At 37.7% G+C, this 26,552-nt stretch overlaps 1 protein-coding gene across 1 annotated transcript in view; it reads right to left on the bottom strand.

Moving 5' to 3' along the window:
* The window catches only part of klhl29 (kelch like family member 29), a 270,850-nt gene that overhangs the window by 25,492 nt on the left and 218,806 nt on the right, over positions 1 to 26,552 (bottom strand). Inside the window, exons 10-11 of the mRNA XM_084432701.1 lie at positions 7,085 to 7,267; positions 6,540 to 6,720 (exon numbers count right to left, since the gene is read on the bottom strand). Of these exons, the coding sequence (XP_084288827.1) occupies positions 6,540 to 6,720; positions 7,085 to 7,267 (364 nt within the window). The remainder of the gene's footprint in view (positions 1 to 6,539; positions 6,721 to 7,084; positions 7,268 to 26,552) is intronic.

Below are 26,552 nucleotides of genomic sequence, written 5' to 3'. Positions count from 1 at the left end.
TTTAATGTTAAATTCATCAATCTGGTGCAAATTAAACAAAGAAAATTTCAAAACTCTTTTAGTTACAGTGTCTGTCTACATTACAACTACAATAATAATATTAATCCCATGATAGTAATAGCCATATATTGTAAAACAAATGCACTGAAATGCAACAAATGCCTGCTGTCGCATCAGTTGACATGCCATCTCATTTCCCCTCTTTCTTTTTCTATTTTTAGCCCCCGACAGCTTTTTTGCGTTATCCATCTTTTTCGACGACAACTCACTCACTGTTACTCGTTCCTGCTCGCTCAGAGCTCACAGTGCCCGCGCCCGCTCGCGATATAATCCCGCCCACTTCTATGTCAAAATTAAAAATAATGACATTGGCAACATCGCTGTCTGTATCTGACAGGACAGTTAACATTGTAAGCTAACTTACCTCAGGCTTGCTTTCCGACGTGCGGTTCTATGTTCGGCAGTGTGTCCAGTTGTCAGACTCGCGGTGTAAAAGACTTTGAAAACATTTCTGCCCTAACGTTACTGTGACTCGTATTGGCTGTCATGTTTCGGCATTAGGAATGATGATTGTTTTTTAAAGCTGCGAAGTTTATGGTAACTTTATAGCGGGTAAATGCTGGCCTCGGCCTCGACCCCCCCCAATAAATATTTTCTCATAGGATCTGCACAAATCACGTAGGTGACCCATTTTGGTTTTAAAATGGCGAATTTCGCCGAAAGGTGAGGAGTTTTCATGCCTGCTAAAATCAAATATCTGCACTTCCTTTATGATGAGAGAAATTGTGAGAGTGCAGATTCAGAATTGAGTCAGTGAGCGTGTGCACTCCAGCGTTTACCACAGTGACTTATCTAAAAGCCTCTGATTGGCCACTGCATTCATAAGCTCAACAGAAATGTGCATAATTGGTTATTGTGCTCAACACTGTGAAAAATACATAAAGAAAACCTGATGCAACATTTGTAAGCTGCAATCAACACTTTTCATTTCAATTTCACATCTCACTCTAATTGCAACAGCTGTAATAGTTTTAGTTTAATTATGCAGGGGCATTTTTCCCCACTTATGTTGAATTTAAGTAAATTTTTTCCCCAAAGCAACCGTTCATTTCTGACCCGTAGCTAAAATGAAACAAGCAGATACCATCAGAAAACAGGTGGAAAGGGTTCAAAATGTGTCCAAGGTCTACTCTGCATCCATTTGTGTGGAATAGTGTTTCTAACCTCACTGTGTGTGTGCTCAGTAGGGTGCACTGAAGGGCCTGACAGCTTCTTCAGGTTACAGGACAATAGGAACAGGATTACTGTCAAAGGATGCTGAATATCGGCCGGGACAGACTGGAAGTGAATGGACCCTCAGGGGGGCATCTCTCATCTCAGAGCATAACGCTTTTCTGGGCCCAGGCGACCGTGAGATAGGGCCGTGAGGCACTGGCTTTTCCTGGCCATCCATTCATTTGTCACACCTATGATGGTGTCTAATGGAGTACAGCCTCACTGTATATTTATCATGGGACTACCATTGAAGAGTCTCACTGAAAAACTGGGAAAAGAATCTGCACATGCACACTACTGTAAATATACTTATTTGTGCATATAATATGCAAAAACTCCTATGTTTATGTGTTAAAATGTCTCAAATCCTTGAAGCAAATTAAATGTTCATTAGAAACAACAATGCATACGCTATTAAGACTTTAGAGCATGGATCTTTATATCTGCCAGTGCTGTGAGAAAAAATACACTTATATTCAAGATACAATCTATTAAAACCAGTATTAATATCTTATGCAGTTTTATTTTTCAAGTATCTTGTTTTAAGGATTTTTTTGTTATACTGGCAAAGTCAAATAAGACAAATTAACTCACTAAGATTTCCAGGATGCACAATCCGAGTTGTGATCCGATCAACTTTATAATAAAGTGTATAAATAAATGTTTTTGTGTCTGTGTACATATATAACCAATACATAAATGCATAAACAGAATTATTCATATTTACAACAATAAATATAATTGTTTGATCCCAAATAACAAATACACATTATATTGTTGACATGTCCTGCAGTGTGACATGCTACTGTATACTCCATTAAAAACTATTACACAGTTTTGCTAATCACTCTATAATCATTATGAATGCAGTCGAATGATCTCATATTAATTTAGAAACTATATTAAGTAATTGCACTTTAAAAATTAATTTATCACACTTCAGGGGAATTTAAAATGAGCTAGTGAAGGATAAAAGGATAGAGAAAAATGGCGAACAGTTAAAGTAACCTGAAATATTTATTATTTTAATATGAAATCTGTAGGATATAATGGGAGTGGAGGGAGGCGGAGGGATTCATCTCATTTCTATGAATTAAAAAGATTTAAAAAGCAAACAAAAGAACCACACAAACCAAGCAATAATGCGAAGCCTCAGCTGCACAAACAACGCCGGAAATCAAGAAGCAGAGGTTCATTTTAATAGTGTTAAAAACGAGTCGAGCGCATGAGGTCATGCTTCACGCTCCGATCTCTGCTCTAATGCTCTGAGTTGTTGCACTCATTATCTGAATGAACTCAGCAATTATATAAAATATTCCACAGCCATTTCGCTGTATTATCTATATGAGCTCATTAAACAGAAAATGGAGTTTATAAGGGGAAGCATTGCTTTCATTTGTTTTGTAATAGCAATCAACTCCACTTAACAGTTTTCCTGCGGATAAACAAAAAGCAAAAATTTTATCTAAACACACTGTTTCATGGCAACAACAACACACTGCGGTGGGAAAAACACAGTAGCGTGACCCTGGGACAGAAGCCGCCTGATGGGTGATAGAAATGAAGCGAACAGTCGCCGTGAGAGAGGGCTTACTGAAGACATGCTTCTAAGCGTGAATGATTTCATGGCTGAGCGCATGAAAACGCATCGTAAGACAGATGGTGGGACACAAACAAGGCCGGGTGGAGATTGAAGGAGGGCGAAAAAGATGCAACTAGACTCTGTAAACTATATTTTTCATCAAAGATGAGCTATTGGATGGTTCATGTGGGGAAGAGAGTTATGATTTACACAAGTATATATTACACACACACACACACACACACACAGAGACATATACTGTGTATATATATATATATATATATATATATATATATGAAGATGCAAAAGCCTCTAAGTGCCATCTGAAATTTTCTTCTAGAATGATCATTTTTATAAAGCTTGTATATTTAAGTTAAGTAATTTCACTTAAATGACAATTAATAGGTCATTTTCATTGCCATTTAAGTGAAATTACTGAACTTAAATATACAAGCTTTATAAAAATGATCATTCTAGAAGAAAATTTCAGATGGCACTTAGAGGCTTTTGCATCTTCATATATATATATATATATATATATATATATATACACACATATACATACACACACATTTCAATTAATTTTATTAAAAATAATGTATTGTAGTTATAACGATTAATATAATTATCAATATAAATACATCAAAAAAATTTTTTTTACATCAATATGATATTAATAAATGTCAACTTTAATTTTATATCAACATAACATTTAATGAAATGTTTATTATAAATAATTCTAATTATTAATGATAATAAATTAATATTAATATAAAAATACTAATATATGAATGTAAAATGAATATAAATATTAACTCTTTCCCCGCCAATGATGGAATTTTCACTGTTATAAGGTAGGGGGTGCTATGACACATCTTCTGAAAGAGCACACGCTCTTGATCTGATCAAAACACACGTGAAAAAGCAGGAACAAGCGATAGCATACAGTAGGCTATGTAAGCAGATGCATATGTAAAATAACGCGATTAACATTAAACAGCATATAAATCAAAACTGCCTATTGTTAAAATGAAATGTCGACCCAGGACGAGCTACAGGACTGAGAAGCTCTGGGGGTGTTGATGGACTCGATCTACGGCATCTATGTTCGGATCATCGTTCTGAATCCAATCTGCATGTAGTCTTTGACAAAAACACAATTTTTCTCAGCTCTTTGCTCAAAATGTTGCTTTTTTATGAAAAATGCATGCAGCTAGAATAAAACATATGTTCCGTTTTTTTCTTTTGAGATATTGCATGTTCAGATATCCATATAGCACAATATAAAATGATCAAAAACGCAGGTAGTGGCTGGCAACTTTTTTTAAAACGCTTGTGGCGAAAGAGTTAAATATGTTAAATATAACAGTGAAATTACTGTACTTACATTTTAAATACTTAAACCGAATCAGTAATGAAAGTTGTTATTGATGATTATTATATGGGATGATCAATTAGTTGTCGCAGCTGCACCCAACATCAAAATATCATTAAACAGCCCTCAGCACATTATTACAGCAGCACAGCATCTCTCTCAAACACACGCCGTCCACATCTCAGTCATAACCTCGGTGTTAGTTCAGCGCTGACACGCCGTAAATGACTCCATGACAGGGGAGTAAAATGAGGTGGCGCGTGGAGAGCGTTCACTCGTCTGGGAGAGACACTAATACTTCAGAGTCGGTCTGTGCTGATCCCAGCGCTCGCTCAGATGCTGACATGTACAGGAGTGTCGTACAGACCCCGTAACAACAACAACTACAACAAAACACTCGCATGTACACTTGTGCAAACTCAAATCAAATATTCAAGGTGTGAGGTTGTTAAAACCCAAATATCATGCTATTTGCTTGCAAAAATATGTTTATCCCTGTGGCTAGTAGTTCAGCTAAACTCGCATGCCTGGTGTCAATAATGAGGAGATAATGGTGAGGAGATGGTTTACGATATCGATTTGATATGCGGCACGTACATGTTGAACTGCTCCGCTGGGTGAGGGATGCTCATCAGCTTAACAAAATATACATACACGTCCTGCTCAAGCTGCATACATGAACATGTACGATTTCTATAAGATGATCATATACAGCTCATTTCTGGTGGGGAAAGGGAACGTTCTTGGTTATTAAGTTCATAGGTGTCAGGGGGGAAGTTGCTGCATCATAATTTGATGGACGCTACTGAAAAGAAATATCAAATTATAGGTTTTCATTTTGCCAGACTGATAGGGACTCCTGAGCTCCTTTCAGGCTAGTAATGAGCTGCGGCGGGCTCCTTTAATACAGCCCATAATGTTTTTTTGATTGCCCCATTTAATCTTGCCCTCGTGTGCCGCCCACAATTGGAGCATCAGACCATTTCGCAGTCCCGCTCCAAGAGGTTAAACACATTCGCATAAGGAGATATAAGGAGAGAAATGTATCTGTCCCCATAATGCAGTGCTTCACACAGCCAATTGATCAAGGTTTTGCTGCGCTCAATTCACGTCGGAAAGACCGCATTTAGGAGCTCAGCACACACATGCAGCAACATCAAGTCATAATAAGTGGGAAACTTTGGATTTTCTTCAGGCCAGACTTTCCGAGTGTTAATTAAGGAAACACTGTGGAAGCAAAGTGATATCGATCACAAGCTGTAATTATGAATGTTGACAGCACAATTGATTTAGTACGCATTTTATGTAATGCTATTGAGGAACAGCAAGAAAGCTTGCTGGAAAAAAACAACTTACTCAGCTGGTTCATAAGTAGGCTTGTTTGACTATTTCCCAGCATTCTCTGTAGCAGCAGCAGAATGATATAGAGTACAGATAAAAAGATCAGTTAAAGGTGCAGTAAGCAATTTTTGTTTAACATTTTGTTTCGATTGTGTTTCACAAAACTGAAATATGCTGTCTTTTGCATGAATATTCTCATGTGTTATCTTTGCTTGTTTGTTCACTTCCATTATTATTATTATAGGCCTGGAATATTTTTAAACCTCCTAAACACGAGAATGAACACGAGAATGAACCTCATTGGTTCTGGCTGAAGCTCAAATGTGATGCGTAACATGAGAATGAACCTCATTGGTTCTCGCTCGCCAAGACAACATACTTGAACTTCCTTTTATCACAAGTGATGTGTGAGTTGATGAACGTTTATTTGTGTCATCATATAAAGGGATCGAGTCTCTTCAGAAAATTTTGGACATATGGATTCGTTTTACGATCTCTATGAACTTTTTGAAGCGTCATATTGCGTAGACATGTTGCGTAGACTCTCAGTGGAGGGACAGAAATCTCTCAGATTTCATCAAAAAGATCTTCTTTTGTGTTCTGAAGATGAATCAACATTTTATGAGTTTGGAGCGACATGAAGGTGAGTAATTAATGACAGAATTTAAATTTTTGGGTACACTATCCCTTTAATTACATTTGTAAAATATTAGTTACTTGGATTATCGTGTTATTTAGGAAGAAAAAAATACAAAACCGCTCCTTGTTTCACTCAAATGTGAATCGCATTGTAAACATGCAACAGACCAAATGATCCACCTATAGAAGTAAGGAAGTATAGAAGAATAGATGCTTGCTAGTATACAGCTTTGAGTTTAAACTTGCAGTATGAATCATCTGAGAAACCATCACGATGCATCTGTGAATGTATTCCCCCCCCAGCTAGTTAACTGCAGAACAAATTACCTTTCCACATGGTCCAAGTTTCCAGCCACCCCGAGTCCTCCAATAGCGTAGAGTTTGCCATCATACACCAAGCTGTTGTGCCTGCAGCGAGAGACAGTCATCCGGGACACAAGGTTCCAGTTGTCCAGAAGTGACATGTAGCACCACACATCTGCCACTGTCACCCCTGACTCTGTACCACCTGGAAACAAGACGACACACCACCATGACTTGACATTGCACAAAGTCAATGTTGAAAATGCTCGGAAAAAAATTGGGGCATAAATTTAAACTGTTTACCGATTCACCAACATTTGTAATACGATCTGAGGAACTAGAAGCTGGACAGAAACGTGACCTTCGAGTGATAAAGGATTTGTCGGATTTATCTGGCATGGAAACCAATAGCTGTTTTGATATAGCGAGGCCGGTAGAATCCAGTGATTAATGTACGCCGCAACGCCAATTCTTCATCAGATCATTGCAAGAAACAGCCCGCATCTGGGAAGTGACCACAGATTCTGCAAGCGCTTGATATACGACCTTCTCTCCAAAATCTGACGTACCTGACAGATAAATATTGTCCCCGGCGGAGATGACGCTGAAGAACTCGCGGTCGTAAAACGGGAGGCTGGCCAGAGGATACCATTTGCTGTTCTGCGGGTTGAAGCAGGTGACAGCCGTCAGGGAGCGCTGGTTCATGCCCACCGCCTGCCTTCCTCCGACCAACACGATCACCTCTGCTACACCTGCGGGTTAGACAGAGGATACAAACATATGAGAGCTTGATGGCCCCGGTGGAGGCGCTGGCGATGTGTTGAAATAGAGAGCCTGACAAAGGCTGGGAGTGCAGTTATTCTTCATGGCGGGTTGATGGACTGCAGGGACCCCCAAAGAAGATTGCTGCTCCTCTACGCCATTTCTCAGAGCAGAAAACTTAGAAAACCCAGAGAGCTTAAGTACAGTATCTATCTATCTATCTTTCTTTCATTTTTATTTTTATTTTACTGAGCTTTATGCTCAGAATAAAACTCAAATAAAGAATAAAAAAAAGAATAAAAATAGGAAATAAAATGTTGTATTCAGTGATATATAAATAATAATAAAAATGGATTACTCATTTGTATTTCTAAAGTCATTTTTTACATATACCATTTTAAATACCCTAAATACAAATAATAAAATAATATTTAAATAATAATCATTTATCTAACTTGACTTAAATGACACAATAAACATGTTGCTTTTATCGAATACATTTCACTTGTTTTTTTTTTTACTTTATATGTGTATATATATATATATATATATATATATATGTAAAACATACATACACATACATACTGTATATATATATATATATATATATATATACATACACACACACACACACATATATATATATGTGTATGTATGTATGTATGTATATTAACCCCTGAGAAAGTGGCAGAAAAATATATTTCATATTCTCTGAAAATCCATTATACATTTTTTTTTTTTTTGCTTTAAGTATAGACAAAAACACTTATTCAAAATATTAAGAAAATATGTAAAATAGTGTTCAAAAGTTTGAAGTATTTAATTAATACTTTTATTTAGCATGAAGACATTAAATTGGTCAACATTTACAGTAAAGACTTTTGCATTGTTACAAAAGATTTCTATTTTAAATAAATGCCGTTGTTTTGTACTTTAAATTCATGAAAGAATCCTGAAAAAAAAAAGACAGCTGTTTCCATAAAACGGTTTCTTGCGTATCAAATGGTCATATTAGAATGATTTCTGAAGGATCATGTGACACTGAAGACTGGAGTAATGAAGCTGAAAATACAGCACAGGAATAAATTCCATTTTTAAAATATATTTTAAAACAATTGTAATATTATTTCAAAACAATACTGTTTTTACTGCATTTTTCTTTCAAAAACTTTAAAAAAAATCTTACCAACCCCAAACTTTTGAATGTTAGTACATGTAAAATAAATGACAAGAATATTACATAAAATTTAAAATATAACACACAATATCATATTATATAAAAACTGGTATTCAGGTTACCCAACAGCCCACATGAAGAGTCTGTCCATGCATGTGTGTCCAATGAAGAGTGTAAGTGAATTATCAGAGCTTAACTAAACTCATAACCATCTGTTTGGCTGCATGCCCTCAAGTGTCTTACAGCCTAGGGCACACTGGCTTCAGCACTACATGAAATGCATCACGGGCACCTGTGCACTCATCCATGATCCTCTATTCTGCTTCTTTCATTTTTGTGAAGTTTTTAGATGAAATATGCCTGTTTAGCACATGCAAATACAACAAATACACACTTCCAAAACAGACCCTGCTCTAAAATCAGATTAGATGAGCCAGTATATGCACACCTGCGTCCACACATTACATCAAAGTCACAGCATGGTCTCTGATTTCTAACTCGATTAGGAAACATAAACAGTCTACAGTTAGGCTAATGAATTATTTTACTAGAACTGTTTATTATTGGAAGAAAACAACACCGCATTACTATTGATCATACAGGTTTTACTCATTCAACTTTGGTGTGTAACTCACTGTTTAATGAATGATACCTCAAATCATAGATGTTGAGAAGAGGTGTGCTATTGCTCTTCTATTTCATTTTCTAATGAAAACATGGGCAAAAAATGTTGGCTAAAAGTAGTGTAGTAGTGGCTAAAAGTGATTTCCGGAGAGGATATGTGTGTTTAATGACCCTACAAGTTCAATTAAACCACCAAAATATGAGGAAAGTATTTTATATATTTTAAGTATGAGGGACAAACAAAACAATAAACTTGGTATTTATATGACAAAATTATTTGGCACAAAAAAAAGGGGTGAACTAGCTACAGGTGTTATTTTATATGCAATAAATAAATCAAAAATACAGAAAAACAAAAGGCTCACAGAAACAAGCATAGATCTGATTGGTTCTCTCTTGTTTGTGCATGTGTTCATAATGTCTTTGTATGACAGCCTGGCCAAAAATTATGTCTACAGTACACAATTTGGCATGTTTCATTGTGTTAACACCTATTAAACAATTATTAAACAATTAACCATTTTTTTTTATAATATTTGAATACAGAACATCACGAATATCACTTTTGGCCAGTATTGTATATCGAAAGAGGGTCTTGAGCCATAACTAGAGATATTTGATATTACATAGAGGGATTTGGATGCAGTCTCTTTCAAATTTTGAGACCCAGAACATCCTATCAATGCAAGATAAACATAAAACGTCCCAAAAAAATCCCACACACTAGAATATCAAAGAGATTTTGGGGCTTTTTGAGTTGGAACCGCCTAACAACCACCTCACTGCATTTATCTTCAATAAATAAGGTCTAAATGTTCCCGCAAGAGGAAAATGACAGAATTCAAGCATCATCCGGTGTAACTCTATCCAGGTTTATGCTTAGAAAGCCTATTGTTGTTATGTGTGTGAGGGTTCTCGCGCTCAGACCTCCAGCATCATGTCTACACTGGCGCAGGGCTTGTCATCAAATCGCCTCGTAGAGACCGGCTTTTGTTTAAGGTGCAGGAAGAGAGGCGTCGAGAGAGCAGAGGAAAGTGAGAGAGCGACGTGAAGACATCCTTGAGCTTCTTTTACCCGCTGGCTCATCTTTCCGAATCAATACTTCCCCTGCGCTCCCCTGACAACAGCCGCCTGCCTGATCCATGGGCTTCTCTCTGCTCCAGCATCCTTCTTTTACACTGTTGTCATTTTTTTCTCCTTCTTCTTTTCACTCTGTTTCTTTCTAAATCTTAGTTATTCTCTCCTGGCCAGGTAAAAACACAAGCAGAGTGGAAAAGCGAGAGAGAAAAACCCCCCAGCAAAATCTTTACTGAGACATGAGACATGACTAGGGCCCAGACTGCACTAGTGCTCATTGCTGAACCATATGTTGTCTGATCTGGTGGAAATCAACCACTCAGCATCCTTCAGGCGAACAGGTAGACCAGACCAACATGCAAATGAAGAGAAAGGTCCCTTCTTTACTGGCTGCATTTTGTCAAATTAAAATGACTCTTTTTATACAATTATTGTATTACTGTAAATAGCAAAATTACATTTATACACTGTAAACAAAGTTGCTGCCTTCAATTTGTAAGTACAATCAACTTGGATTTTTCAGTCATTTCAACTTTTTGTTTCAACAATTTGTTGAATCTTGTATAACATACAAAAAAAAGTTGAAATTGCTTTATTTTGATGAGTTAAAGCTATGTAAAAACATGTTGTATTGATCGTATAATTTTTGTACATTTACATTTACATTTTTTCATTTAGCTGACGCTTTTATCCAAAGCGACTTACAATTGCTATATATGTCAGAGGTCGCACACCTCTGGAGCAACTAGGGGTTAAGTGTCTTGCTCAGGGACACATTGGTGTCTCACAGTGGATTCGAACCCGGGTCTCTCACACCAAAGGCATGTGTCTTATCCATTGCGCCACACCACCCCAATACAGTGTACAGTGTACCTTTAGAAAGTTATGGTAACACTTTACTTAAAGTCTTTATATAATGCATTATAAAAGTATTTTTAATGCCTTGCATGCACCTTATAATGCATTCAGTGGTCTCATGAATAATTGTAACCACAGTTCTAATACATTATAATACTTATAATTAAACACACCTTTAAGTATAATGCATTCAAACACATGACAAACAACCAATTTTAAATGTAACAAGGAGTCTGCAAATATTATAATGCATTTTAACTTTGGTTACAATTGTTTATGAAGAGATATAATGCATTATAATGTACATTATGAATACCTTTATAAAAAGTGTTAAAGCCAAAGTTACATTCAAGTTGAAGTTTTATTGGTCACATACACAATCATACACAATACAACCTGTAGTGAAATGCTTTGTATGACTGTCCACAGAATATTTAAAATATAGTGTGAAAAACTCAAGGTGAAGGAACTGCATCTCCATAATAGATGAGTTGTCCTCGAGGGCCAGAACAGAAGAAATTAACCTGAGACAATTTCCACGTCAAAGAAGGCGGAGCCTCAGAGCCACACCTACCTATTACATAATCTATTACAAAGTTCGAAAGTGTTTACAGGCCAAACTCTCGAAACGAACACAAAACAAACTGGATGTGAACAAAAAAATGTGGCCTGCTTTTGTTTGAAATGACGTCACACCAGTTTGTTCTTCGATTTAGCTTGAAGTACATTGGGGCCTTTAGTGTTGTTTGTTTTTTTATATTTAATGAAACTCAAATATTGTTTTGATTTACTATTTTGGTCACTACATTATTGCTATGTAATTTCATTGTATAAGTAAATATGAATAATGTTGACTGGATGTTGACTTGCAGTATATTCCTGACGATGAATATTGTAATTTATCAACTAAAGAAGAAAAAAACATGGCAGGTCTATAAGAAAAATCCCATTCAGACGGAGAGCAACTAGATGTTCAGTTATTGTCATTTCACTGTAACCCCTAAAGGGCAAACATAGTCATTTCTTATTCCCTGTGAGATTTGAGTTTTTTCGAGCAGCAGGTAACCTTTTGCAGCCTTCAGTAATGCTGCTAAACCAACGTTGAATTCCTTAATGAGGTGTGCGGATTTTAATTGAGTTACCTCCATTCGTCAGCCAAATTCATGCTTAATCATAGAAAAGTAGAAGTGAGAAAACTGGACCAATAGGAGTTCAGCCAGCACCTGTCAGTCAAGCTGGTCAGGGGCGGAGCACACGGTTCCCACATCTACTTTTCCTCTTTGCCTGATTCCACCCACTTATGTCGACGCTAACAGCGTGATGTGCAGATACAGGAAGAGATACGTACTTTGACAGGTGAGCTTATTCTCGGTCTGAGTGCACAGCCTCCTACAGGACAATCACCCCTGTCTCTTCCGCATCACTTCCCCTTAATGAGTCCTATCTATGGCATTGGCTCAGCGGCTGCCATCGGTAAATAGCGGTTTGCCAGACGGGACGTCAGGGCAGCCAGGTAGCTCTTCATCCCCTACTGAGCTAAAGAGCGATAATGATAACATCCAGGGCCAGGATAGATTGTAAATAACTGTCTCTTTTTCTTTCCTCTTGAGCTCAATCTCTTCCTCACAGTTGGAGGAAACCCAAACCTGCTCTAAACCGCCACCACCAAAAACAAAACCCCATGGCCAAGAAAACCCCATGGTCTGCTCACAAGGGCTTGATTTTCATCTAATTGCCCTTTGTCTTGCTCTTTCCGACCATTAAAATCTGGATGTGGAAGATATCTTTGAGTCCAGAAGAGAGGAATTCTCTCTCTATATATGGCTCTCTCTCCTCCGAGACTCTCCCGACCGGTTGCGGTAGCGGGCAGAGATAAATTTCAGCTTTGAACCCGCTTGTCAAAAAGCCGTGGCGGGCAGGTGACGCTGTGGGCGCCAATGACCGTCTGAACTTTGCATGTGGGCTTTTACCCCTGTCATTTCACTGCTTTCATTTCAGTCCCGCCGGAGTGAGTCAAAAAGCATTACAAATGAAAAGAGAGGATAAGTTGGGCCTGAAAAAGTCATTAAGCGCTCTACTCCAGAGGAACATTTTCTGGGGATGATGATGATGATGATGAAGTAGTAAGGGATAAAATGAAAACAATTTTGCTTGAATAACAAGAATGCATGTACAAAGTGCCCTTTAAAGATGCCTGTAACCTTGCGATCTCTCACTCCATAAACAAAAGAAGGGGGAATGTTAACTGGACAGTCCAACTCACTGTTTCAGATATACTTCAGTTGTTTTCTCAAGTAGGTGGTTTAATATTGGCAAATTGTCATAACTGATCCTTTGATAAGCTCCACCGCACTTGGTTCCTGTTGCTAACTAAGAAAAGCTTGATACATTCTAGTGTTGTCATACGTACCAGTAATACTGGTACCAGTAAAAAAAAATAAAAAAAAAGAAAAATAAGTTGACTGTAGTAGCGAGTAAAAGGTATATTCGTTACCCGCTGATAGATGCTGATTCCAGACATTCTAGTTCGTGTTTGTTTGAGCACACTTTGAGCGTCAAAGGTTCTATTTACAGCGTGTTTTTACAAGCATTGAGCATTGTAGCCAATCACAATCATTTCTGTTGAGCGTGTGAACGCAAAAGCACATCTGTGCCAACTAACTTGTCAGTAAGTTAGTCAGAATCCGCTCAACACCTATGAAAATGCACAAGGTTTTGTTGTACAATTAAGAGATTTGTTGTACAATTAAGCAGTGGTGGACTGTACAATTATTTTATATATATATAGCCATATCTATATATATATTGACAGTATAATATTTAATAAAACTGTATTATAAATAGATTAAAATAAAAATACATTAAAAATGGCACCAGTTGCCTCAAACAACCACTTTGATTCCACCAAATTTGATGACACAAGCCTTGCCAACCTGGCAAATCTAAAGACCTCACTGTAACAGCCTGAGAAATAAATGTAAAAGACCTGGGAGCCTGAGAACACAACATATTAACATAAACATAACTTTGTTTCCCAGTGAACTGATTTGAACCTGCTTGCCTAAAGCCAGCCAGCCAATCCAATCAGATTAGCATTAAAAAAACAACATAAAAAACCTTGTCATTTGCTTGTGCAATATGATTCAGACAGAGGACTGTAGCCAATTATTCAGGATTTAGGGAGACCAAATTAAATTACGTAAAAAAAATCAATTATTGAAAATATTATATTGCTTGAGTGCCAATCTGAGTACTAGAGGATGATGTGTCCCCTTCAACAGCAATTTTCACACATTTAATTTAAAACTACAAAAGTTCTCTGTCTTTTATCTGTGCTGTCTTTAGGAGTATTCACGGCATGTCGTAATTACCGTAATTACGAGATTCCAACTTGTAAAAGGCGTTCACGACCTCGTAAAGTTCGCAATTACAACTTGTAAGCTGGGAATTTTCTGAGAGGTCCTACTTGTACCACATGACCACTGTACCATCTGAGAGCTGCAGATTCATTTACGTCACGTGTTGTGATCTCGGAATAACGGTAATTATGACATGGCGTGAACATAGCATTTTATCAGTGCTACAGTACCATTCACAAGAGCTGTGCAAAATTCAGAATTGAAGAATTGGTTCTCTTTCAATTCATGAGTCTGAATTTGAATTGGCCACACATAACGTAAAGTACATGATTCTTATGAAACTTGATGTGTTTTATCAAGTTGATGTGGGCGTTGACACGTTTGCATGGATCGCCTCAGATCATTTGCATTTTAATACCGCACACTCTCCGTGGGCATGTTCACATTAGCAGATAATGAGCTGAAATGAGAACGACTGACATCTCTCTCTTTTCATACAGATTACATAAACAGAGAATATTTGTTTTCATTTTAAATTAGATAATTTAATAGTAGACACTTAAATGATTATAAAGATATATTGCTCATGCCTGGGTGAATAGTATTCGCTGAGTTTTGTTTAAATTTAGAGACGTGCTCCAGAAAAAAAGTTCACGGAGACGGAGAGGCAGAAAGCACACCCTGTTTATTTTCTTTATTTTACAAAAGCACAATGTTTTGTTTCGATTGTAGTAGACATTTTACAGTTTATTTTTTCATATTTCTTAAGTCTGTATGACCCTAAAAAAGTCTATTTTGCTGCCATGTGAAAAAAAAAAACGATCAAAACGCATCGGCGCGTTTGCCGACCCCAGAGGGTTAATAAACATAAGAAATACATAAAGTACTTACATTCTTTTATGGATCTATCCGTATTATAAACCTTATAAAATTGTCAGCCTTTGCTTAAAATATATAATTATATATTTATATAATACATATTTTTTTATAAATATATATATATATATATATAAAATTACATTCTAATATCTTACATTCAAATTTGAATTGCAATTCTGCATCATGTTTGCTACATCAATTCAAATTCAAATAAAATTCAGGAAGTGAAATGGAATTTAAAAGGAATCCACTGAATTCTGAATGGTGCACAACTCTTGCCATGTATGGGCACCAAAATGCTGTTTTAACTCGATCGGGAACGTTTCCGGCAATGTTACAACTTCTTAAAACTGCTGGAGCTGATTTTCCACAATGGGTCCTGTTCACAAATGAGCTCTAGATGGAAAAACGCTGTTAAATGTATGCTGTCTGAAGCTGAGACTAAGAGCTGCTCAGCCACCAGGCACACTGTCTGCACATAAACGCAAAGTCCACTGCATTGCGAGCTGTCATTTTCCAGGGACCCAAACAGCAATCAAACGGCATGCCTCTGCCCCTCGCAACAAGAGAAATAGCTTCCGGACAGGAAGTAAGACATGATTCTGACTGAGCTTTGTGCTTGAGAGAGAGAATTTCTCCCTGTAGAGCACTGCCGCATTCATTACCCATTCGTCTCTTAACAGCAGTGTCTTATTTAATAGTTTATCAACCAAAAATGTTAGTCATACTTGAATACAGCAGCACTAAGTGTGACAAAAAATGTCCTGACGGGGGAATTTAAAACACTGCGGGCACACTGAGACAAAAACAGTCGCAAAATCATCCACTTCAAAATGCTAATTTCATCCAGCTACTGTAGACGATGGGAAAAGCAATCAACAGCTGAAATGTACCGAGCAAAAAGTTATGATTAGCGCTGACACATTTATCATTTCCATTCTCTAGGACGGACTAATCCAACAAAAATACATGTGAACAGGGAATTCAATTGCTCAGTAAAATGCACAAACCACCAATTTTGATACAACAGCAATTGAGCAGCTGGCAATAGCTGAAATTCTCTTGCGATCGTGCTCGGCCTGTTCTTCAAAACCGCTTCAGTAATGTCCACAGGCATCGACAGAGATGCCGAGCTTTATCAGAGAAAGAGACTAATTAAACTGACCGGACCCGCAAAAAAGTGCAATGAGGTTTGCCCTCCAGTCATCGCACGACTAAATCAATTAAACAAACGCAAACGTACTGCAAAACGTCGCCCTTCCGTCCTCACCTTCAAGCTGCTGGTTTGACGATAAAAGCAGTTAGAGAAATGAGTCGGTAAAAGTGGTTTGTGGTCTGTAAAGGACTGGGCTGAGTGTCAAATCAGCACAATCCAATACCTTTGACTCCTTCTGCCGCACGCCAGCAGCCGAATGAATGTTGCTCTGCGAAACGGTGACCTCAATAGAGGGTGTCAAAGCTTTGTGAATGATTGCCAAAAGGAGAGATGGATTCTGAAATGGGAGCTAATTAGTTGATGTACAGCACAAAAATGATATGAGAGAACAAGAGAGATGTACCAGTGACAGGGTGAGTTAGATTTTGTTTAAATTGATCAAAAGTGACAGTAAAGATATTTAAAATGTTCTGTCTATACATTAAAGAATCCTGAAGAAAAGTAGCACTATTTCCTCTAAAAGATTAAGCAGCACATTAAGAACTGTTTCTTGAGCAGCAAATCAGCATATCAGAATGAGATCACGTGACACTGAAGACTGGAGTAATTCCGTTTTATGATTATAGGAATAAATTATATTTTAAATTGTAATAATATTTCATAATAAAACATTTTTTTACTGTATTTTCGATCAAATAAATGCAGTCTGAATGAGCATAATAGACTTCTTTCAAAAGCATTTAAAGGCCCACTGAAGTGCCTTGAAACGCGCAGCTTTGTATGATGCGTTGACGTAATTTCCACTGAAACTGGAAGCTAAGGCAGGACATACTAAATGGACCCTCCCCCTTTTCAAATAGCCAATAGCTTTTAGTTTACCTCACAGGCTTCGTCGTACTTGACAGCACCATGGAAGCGAATCCGAGCGCTGATGATACGTTGGATTCAATAGTAGAGGTGTGAATAAATCCATTCATTCTTAACCAACGTACAGTTGGAAAATGTAATAAAACTCGAATCTCCAACCCATATTGCTCCGTGACATGTCAACGGTCGCTTTGGCCAGGTGGTATTTATAGCATAGGGGGCGGGACGCTTCAGATTCCAGACTGCATTTGATTGGACAGAAGATGTGATGAGAAGATGTGATGAGAAGCTGAAGTGCAGTGTGACATCATAAAAATCCATGATCCATTTTAGCGGAAGTGAGAGACTAAGTTTTGAACGCTTATATCTCCTAAATGCAAATTTTGTCATTGTTTTGGAACACACCAGCTTATTCATAACCTTAAGGCTAACATATTCATACTAAAAGCTAAAAAAAAAAGAAATTTGATTTCGGGGGCCTTTAAAATTCCCCAAACTTTTGCACGGTAGTGTAAATGATATATCGCTCTTCATTTGTGTTCCACAGAAGAAAGTCACTCGAAATGAGGGTGAGTAAATAATGGCAGAATTAGTAGGATAAAATCCCCTTTTAACACTTCAGAATTTTTTCTCAAATCCCCAACCTAAAGTATGAGCCGCCGCTAATAACACTTCAAACAACAATTTCCTCGTGCTAATTCTCTTAAGAAGGGTCACAATATTAAGCTTCCGCTTTAGTAAAGCTGTTCAAACATCATATTATGTTCAAGGGTCAGAGTTAAGCAGAACAGGGTCAACTTTCACACACATCGTCCCTTATGGTTCTTAATTACGCACCTGACCTACCCACGAGACTGACTGCTAATCAGAAACAAGTGCGGGGAAACTAAATGAACAAATCATTTGTTATTTGAAGATAATTTGAGTTATAGGTGAGGCTGCCAGCACGCTGCTAAAAGAGACTGTTGTGTGCTTAATTAGGACGGATTGCCCGTCGACATGAGTTACTGGGTGTGAGCCAGGTGTGCCGTCGCCTTGATTTGCTCGGAGGATTTCCATGTGGCAGAAGCAGAGGGAGGAAAGGGCCCAGGTGAATCCCATCAGTCTAAAGACAGCTGGCACTTACCTGTAGCTCTAGAGCTTACGCAAACACAAACGCACATCCAAACCTCCTGATCGAGAGCAGGCTAGGCGAGGAACCTTTCATGGGTGACATCACTGCACCTCTTCTGTGTCCTTTCATACATAAGAGACTTATCAGCCAAGCTCAGGTGGAGAGTGAATGCATTCAGCCACACACACACACACACACACACACACAGCAATTACAAACTCCTGGCAGCGCTTCCTCAATCTCTGTCACTAGAAAGAAAGCAATTTATGCTCAGAGCTCTGCTTCGTCTTTGACTTCTACCCTAGTTTCCTCTTCTCTTTGTCATAAACGGGTCCTACGGGTGACAGGCCCTCACGCGGTGTTTCATAACCTCGATCAGATGGTCCGCCAGATGGTCAAGCCAGCGACGAGTTCACTCAAGAGTATTTGTACAATCAAATACTTAATAAAAAATGACGAAAGGAGACAAGTCCATCCTTCGTAAGCAAATAAAGAGTCGCAGATGTTGGAAAGAACACAGAGGACGTGTGTCCAACCAAGCAGCCTTGCAGAAAAAGCACTGGCACCGTGATTCAGTGATGTTTTAGATCATAAAAACAAACACATCCAAAAGAAAAACGCTAAGTGTAGGTCATCAACCAAAAATAGAAAGGTAAATACAAAAAAAAAGTTGAAACTCTTCAAGATATACCTAATTTACTTTAATAAATCATTCATGATTTTTTATTATCTATATCAACAATAACATCAACATCAATAATAATAAAGTTAAATGCATGAATAAAAACATACAAAATTGAATACTCATAAAAGATAATAAACAATGAAAACAAACTGTATAAAATGTCACTTGAAATGGTGTCAATCGCCAGTCGGTCGGTAACATTTCAATCAATTCTAACAATGCAATGTTTCGATAACGCGAACATGAATAAACATGAACAACGCTCGGGACAGTTGACTGGCCAGTGCTGCATTGCCACAAAAGATTTCAATATTCAAGCTGAAGATGATGAGAAATGGAACTCAATTCATTATTCGCACGCTGTGTGGGAAGTTTAAACATCCGAAGCGCGCGCCCAGAAAGCCGTGTCTCAGACAGCGCGCAAATATTGAGCTCTCTTTCATGTCTTAAACAGAATCGTTTATTTGAGCTCTCTTTCATGTTTTAATTGAGCTCTCTTTCATGTCTTAAATAGAACAATTAAGTATAAATTACAGAGCTGCTTGTGGTCCCGGCCAACCAAACACTACACCACAACTTCTCCATTCAGTTTGGTTCGTCATCCATAACTCCTTCAAGGTCAGCCAGGAACCTTGGAGTTGTGATTGATGATCAATTGAACTTCACAGATCACATCGCTAGAACTGCCCGGGGTCCTGCAGATTTGCCTCATACAACATTAGGAGGACCAGGCCCTTCCTATCAGAGCATGCTACACAACTCCTTGTCCAAGCACTTGCTCTATCCAGACTGGACTACTGTAATGCTCTCCTGGCTGGTCTTCCAGCTTGCACGGTCAAACCTCTGCAACTGATCCAGAATGCTGCAGGTAGAGTGGTCTTTAACGAGCCGAAGAACGTCACTCCTCTCCTCACTAAATTGCACTGGTTGCCAGTTGCCGCTTGCATCAAATTCAAGTCACTGACGTTTGCCTACAGAACAACCACTGGCTCTGCTCCCTTTTACCTAAACTCATTACTTCAGACTTACGTGCCATCCAGAAACTTGCGCTCTGCAAGTGAACGTCGTCTTGTGGTGCCATCTCAAAGAGGCACAAAATCTCTTTCTGGGACCTTTACCATGACTGTTCCCTGCTGGTGGAATGATCTGCCTAACTCAACCAGAGCCGCCGAGTCCGTACCCATTTTCAAGAAACACATCTTTTTCGGCAGCACTTGATCCATTAATACTAACACTTTCTTCTAAATAAATAAATCTATTTATTAAAAAAAAATATATATATATTTTTTTTACTGGGTTAGATTAAACTGGGAAGGGTCATAGCACTTGCATATTGTTGTCCTATTGTTAGTTTAACTGCTTCTATTGCTCTCATTTGTAAGTCGCTTTGGATAAAATCGTCTGCTAAATGAATAAATGTCTTCTTGCGCTTGAACGGACAAATTCACACAAAATTATGTCAAAAATGCCCGCCTCTGTGAATATCTTAGTAAACAGTTGGTTATGGCTTAAATGAACAAACAATTGAGAAAGAAAATGCATGTGTTAAGAATGTATCAGTGTATTGGATCCATGCATTCGGTCTTAAAGTGAGAGCAGCCTAAAAAACCTGCAGCTTGCTGCGTTTTTAATGTTAAAAAACAATCACTGCTCTTGACTGAATAACTTTAACAAGGATTACTGCCTGTTTTTGCAAAAACAGTTTCATGGCTGGTAAATAATGTAATTTGGTAAAATATTTATGGCCGATAAATTTTCTTATGTCAGTGGCAAAACGTTAGTGGTATACTAACTGTGGTATACTAACTGTGGTATAATAACAATTGTTGGATTTGTACTGGTCAGACAAAGTCTGAGCATCAATACATTGAGATGAAGTCTGAGCATTGAAACATACACAACTAAGATTATTCATTAAACAGGCTATTGCAGGGTACATTTCTAAAAAAAATATAATAACAGTACTTTGTTAATTAGTGAATAAAGATGCTCAAAAACTTTAAACGCTGAACATTCAAGTATGTTGAAGTAGTATCTTTTGTGATTTACTATCTCATACTAACAATTAAAAAAACTATGGAAACTGGTCAAATTAGTTGTTATCTACAATTTGGTAAAATTGCTGCTTGAAACACCATAGAAACAAATCTCACTCAGCATTGTAAAAAGACATTTGTTTACCAATTACTTTAACTCCTCCATGCAGAAAATAAGTTCTGTGGGGTGACACGACATTCACGCACAGCTCGTAACACCTTTCAGACAATAATTAAACCTTGCTTTATTGAAAAGAGCCTCCGACTCCTGGACGCCAAGTAGGAAAAATCTAGAGCCCAAGAGCAATTTGTTCCTCTGCCGAGGCTACTTATTTCCATAAATATCTCGTTTAACAGTAAAAAACAAACATGTGCTGAAAGTTTGGAAACTATTACAAGCATTTAGAGATGTTTATTAAGAAGAACCCTGGCATTTCTGGAGTCAACTGGAATAAAGCAAGCAGTGTGATGTTTTAGTGTGGCCGACTTGTTCCGCTTGACTGACTCACTAAAAATCTCAGAGCTTTACTAGAACTATTTTAATCACTTTTAAGGCCAGAACAACCTACCTCCATTTTTCAGTATTGTGACAATAGTGTAGCTTTACAGGAACAAACTACTTTTCCATGAAATCGTAGTGTGACAAAACACGTGTTAAGTTCTAATCAAACATGCTCTTTTCTTTTCTCTCTCATGTAGGGTTGAAAATCTAAGTCATTTTAGTGAAATGAATCACTCTAAAGAATAAATTCATTATAGTGATTTGATTCATTCTACTCAATCAATCCACTCTAGTGAATCAACTCATTTAGACATTTCATGTAAATTAAACCAATACAACAAACACACAAAAATTCACAGATTTGTGGGATTTGAAATAAGTATTTAGTTACAGGAGAAGTTTAAGCAAGAATTTATTCAATTTCTGCCACAAAAATAGATTAATTGATTGAAGAATCACATATTTCCATACAACAACAATTTACTGTGGTAACAGGCTGTCAAGCTCCAAAAAAGCACTATATGTCTATATTTTAAATCTTCTTAAGCCATACATGTGCATTATGTGTGGAAAAGACAAAAATATAATTGTTTACTGATAATCTGGACATTAGTTGCATTATAGAGCAGGTTGGATGTCAATAATGGTTTAATACCTCAATAAAAGTATACTGCAACCAAAAATCATGCGTCAAAACTGTGTTTTCATACGTTGCATCTTTTATGCTCTCATCAATTCATTCATTTGATTCATTTACTCGTTTTTTAAAATGAATTTATTCAATGTTTTTTTTGTGCTAGATACAGCAAATCCTGTTCAAAATCATCTGATGTAAAATATTAATAAAATTTGCCTGCTAATTAGATTCTACTTATATATTTATTTATTTAAAAAAAAAGAGCTGTTAGACTGTAGTTTTCAGCTCTTATACTGCAGTGGGCAGAGATCAATAAAACTCAGGGGCGAGAGAAAGAGAGCCACAGTATATCAAGATTAAATAAATGTACAGCTCACTCACGGGCTCACGCCTCGCTGAGGGAATCATGGGGGCTGGAGCGGCTGCGCGAGGAGAGCGAGAGTGATTCACAGCGCTGCAAGAGGACAGCCTTATTGAACCATAAATTAGTTTGCTTGCATTTTTACAGCAGCCTGAGATTGACTTCAGATACGGTTAGAGCCGCCACAGAGACACTGAGATGCACAGCTATCAGAATAACCACACAGATGCCGAACGTGTGCCATTTATTGATTCAAAATTAGCAGATTTTGATACTTCAGGGAGGCAACGGCCTGTGTGGGACACTTGGGATGCACCAAAATTTCACTGTCTATTTTGTGCACACAACGGGGATATGAATATGTGGTTTGATATGAAACAAAGTGTCAGCTTTTCAATTCTGTCAAATTTATAACAAACTTCAAACAATACAGTAAATACGTTTACCCACTCTTTTATGTGGAGTGACAGGTCGCTGTAGCGCTTCAGTTCAAGCGAAGCGGACGCGCGATCACACGTGACCTGATCATCTCTTCCTGTTTAATACTATTTGTAACACCAAATAAACACGAATGAACATCAGAAGGTATGTTGAAAGACACAGTACAACTTACTGAAATGTATAATGTCTCATATAATTGCGCAATCAATGTTTTGACTAGAAAGACAAAGAAGGTAAGATAAAAAGACAAAGAAACAAAGAAATGCGATGTACACTTGCGCGATGCAAGTGTTTTTTGCTAGTTTCAGTCCGACGCAGCTATCATTTTCAAGTCCTGCCTGCGCCACGTTGTTTAAATAGCAAATGCATTTGTGCGCCCATGGTGGTCTGAAAATGAGGTGTGTTCTGGGGCATTGTTGGCACGTTGCTATTTTGAGGCAACTGAAATAGACTGGATTCTTTTTTTTTGTTATTTAAAGAGGCCGTTAGTAATGTGCGCCTATAGGCGGGTCCAAAACGCGCGTACACTCTGCTTATTACACACACAGGGACACACAGCAGCACACAAATATGCCAAATCTTTAAAATAAAAGGATTACAATGTAAAAGATTATTACTGTGTACATAAAGATATGGTGGAATCCGGCTTGTCCCGTAGATGATCTGCTTGCGCACTTTTACCTCGCGCACGAGAAGTTCCGTTTGCGCTCTGGAGACGACTTCGGTCTTTCAACTATCAAAGTCCGTCATGTAAATAGCGAATCTGCCTTGGCGCGAGCGCATCTGGCATTTGAAGGGAATGGGAGATGAGACCAGGGACGGACTGGGGCTAAAAAACAGCCCTGGACTTTCTCCCAAATAGGCCCATCATCCGGCCATTCGCCTCTAGCCGTGTGCGACGTGCACACTGCACTATAGCCAGGATGTCCTGATACTATGCCACAATACTGTAGCCTATCAGACAAGGTATTCACAGCAAGTAACATCTCAAAACCAATGATGATAATTGGGGTTGTGTTTATTAATGAAGCCTCAGCCTTCAAATAAAAACAAAAAATGTACAATGCCATAAAATACAAATAATGAAATGTCACTGGCTACAGTAACCCCAAATTACACAAACTTGTAATTATAAAACACTATATACCAGGGGTCTCCAACCTTTTTGTGTGCGAGGGCTATAACTCAAGGGATAAAATAATCTAGAAGGAATTTTTATTTGTTATACTCCAATATTTATTATACATAACATGGTGAAGCTTTTTTACTTTTCACCATCATATGGGAAATAATAAAATATCTTGATATTCTGGTTCAGACTTAAAAGCGTTTAAAAAAAAAAGAAAATTATGAAAAATTATGAAAATTTATAGATTTTTTTGTTGATTTTCTATAAACCTATTGTACGTGTTATCAAAAACAGTAGCCCAAACATTTAGTATAAATATAAATGAAAAAAAATAAAAATAAAATAAACTGCCATAACTTCTAAACAAAAACATTACTGCATTACATTTAATACATTTATACATGACTATATTAATATAACAGCATTTTTAATATGAATACAGGCACATTTCTGCCAAAAAAGTTTGTTTTACTAAAGTTAATTCATAAGTTGTGGTGTGAAATGGTTTGTTCTTGGAACAATGTTTCCCCTGTTTTTTTTTTGTTGTTTTTTGTGTCAATATGTTGAGAATATCAGCGCTGTTTCATCTGGCTTTTTACAAGCTTAAATCACATAGTCATCTGTGGGTTTATAATAGAGAGAGAATTCTGCGCTGAATTGAAATGCTTCTCAGTGGATCGCGCAGCTCTGTAATAATGTTCGCGTGATCGAGATCAGTCCGCACAGCTGTTTTGTCCGCGATCGCTGTTTTTTAGGCCGAGCTAATAATGCGCTGCTCAGATCAAACAAGTTTTGTTCCGCTTTTTAAGCGTGTGCCATTTGATGTTTCTCATACGAAACGCGAATGACAGCGTATAATCAAAGAGAGTTGGGTAATTTTGGCAAAAATTCAAATTGAAACGTTTAGTTGAAAAGGTCGCAAAATTATACCATTTATTCAAAGTCTGGAACCCCGACGACAAGTTGGGGCTATTTATAAAAATGTGTTTAGCGGGCAACTCACAGGCACCACGCTGGAGACCACTGCTATTCAAATATAATGTAAGCAAATTTAAAAGTGCAGCCTTATAAAACTTACTTTCTGTCAGTGGCAATAGGCCGACTCTTCTTCCTCAGTTGTTGTTTTTTACACGTAGCATAAGTGATTGTATTAGTGCCCCTGCTGTTGGCTGTTCATATTGCTTTATTAGATTTTTGTTTTTTTTCTGCCGACGGCCCTTGGTTGGACGGCCGTTCTGGACTTTTCCAGAACGCACAGATTGTCAATCCGTCCCTGGATGAGACTCTGATTGGTTTAATGCACGTAAATCCCAAAACACACCCATACTCAAAGAGAATAGGGACAACCCTTTTAGACCATGCGCCAAGCATTTTTCACACACAACTAGCAAAAAAGGATTCGGACACGCCCTAAGTGCACTTGTGCCCTGCGCTTTAGACCATGCGCTAAGATCATTAAAATAGGACCCTTTACATTCGTTACATTTACCTCAGGAAAGCCATTCAATATTCATGTCCATCATTAGTTAGCTAGAAAAATAACTCCAGAGAGGAGCATTTTGCTAAATATATGCACTATATTACATATTCATTATTTTATATAAGGGGTGTAACGGAACACAGATGTCGCGGTTCGGTACGTTCCTCAGTTTTGGGGTCACGGTTCGTTACGAGTTCGGTAGAATAGGAAAAATGCTCACACTTTAGTTTAAGGTCCAATTCTCACTATTAACCAACTATTAACTATGACTTTTGCCTCAATAAACCACTAATTACTGCTTATTAGTTAGTAAAGTTGTTAAGTTTAGGTATTAAGGGATGTAGAATCAGGGCATGCAGAATAAGGCATTAATATGTGCTTTATAAATACTAAAAAGAGGTGACTATTTGTCGTCTGACTATGCACTGAACCGTGATGCCTCAATTCTAAAAAAAAAGTCTAAAAAAAAAATAATTGTTGGGAGATTCTGTCTCTCAAAACCCCTCCTTCCTCAGCACAGTGATAAGATCAGTAACGATGGTATTGGTTTTTCCGTATCAATTCCAGCGCGAGTCCGCATCCTTTTGAAATGCATGCAAAGTGTTTTTTTTTTTAGCAGTTCAGAATCGATTCTTTCATGAACCATTTAATATCCATAATTATGATTTAAAAAAAATCACATATTGTGTTATCATCTATTTCAGATGAACCATCTCCTACACAGCTCATAAAAACGAAACTGTGATTGATCGTTTTATATCTCAGCCAGACGGTCTCTTCCTGTAAGCGGCTGGTTCTCGAGCCAGAATAAGCTGCGATGTGGGACAGACCTTATGTCAGACCTTAAAGTTCTGGCTACGGTAATGTGAGACTAGTGAAAGACAGATGAGACC

The sequence above is a fragment of the Rutilus rutilus genome (assembly GCF_951802725.1).
Source record: "Rutilus rutilus genome assembly, chromosome: 15".
Taxonomy (NCBI): Eukaryota; Metazoa; Chordata; class Actinopteri; order Cypriniformes; family Leuciscidae; genus Rutilus; species Rutilus rutilus.
Note: the sequence above shows the minus strand (reverse complement) of the source record. Positions and strands in the feature narration are given on the sequence as shown.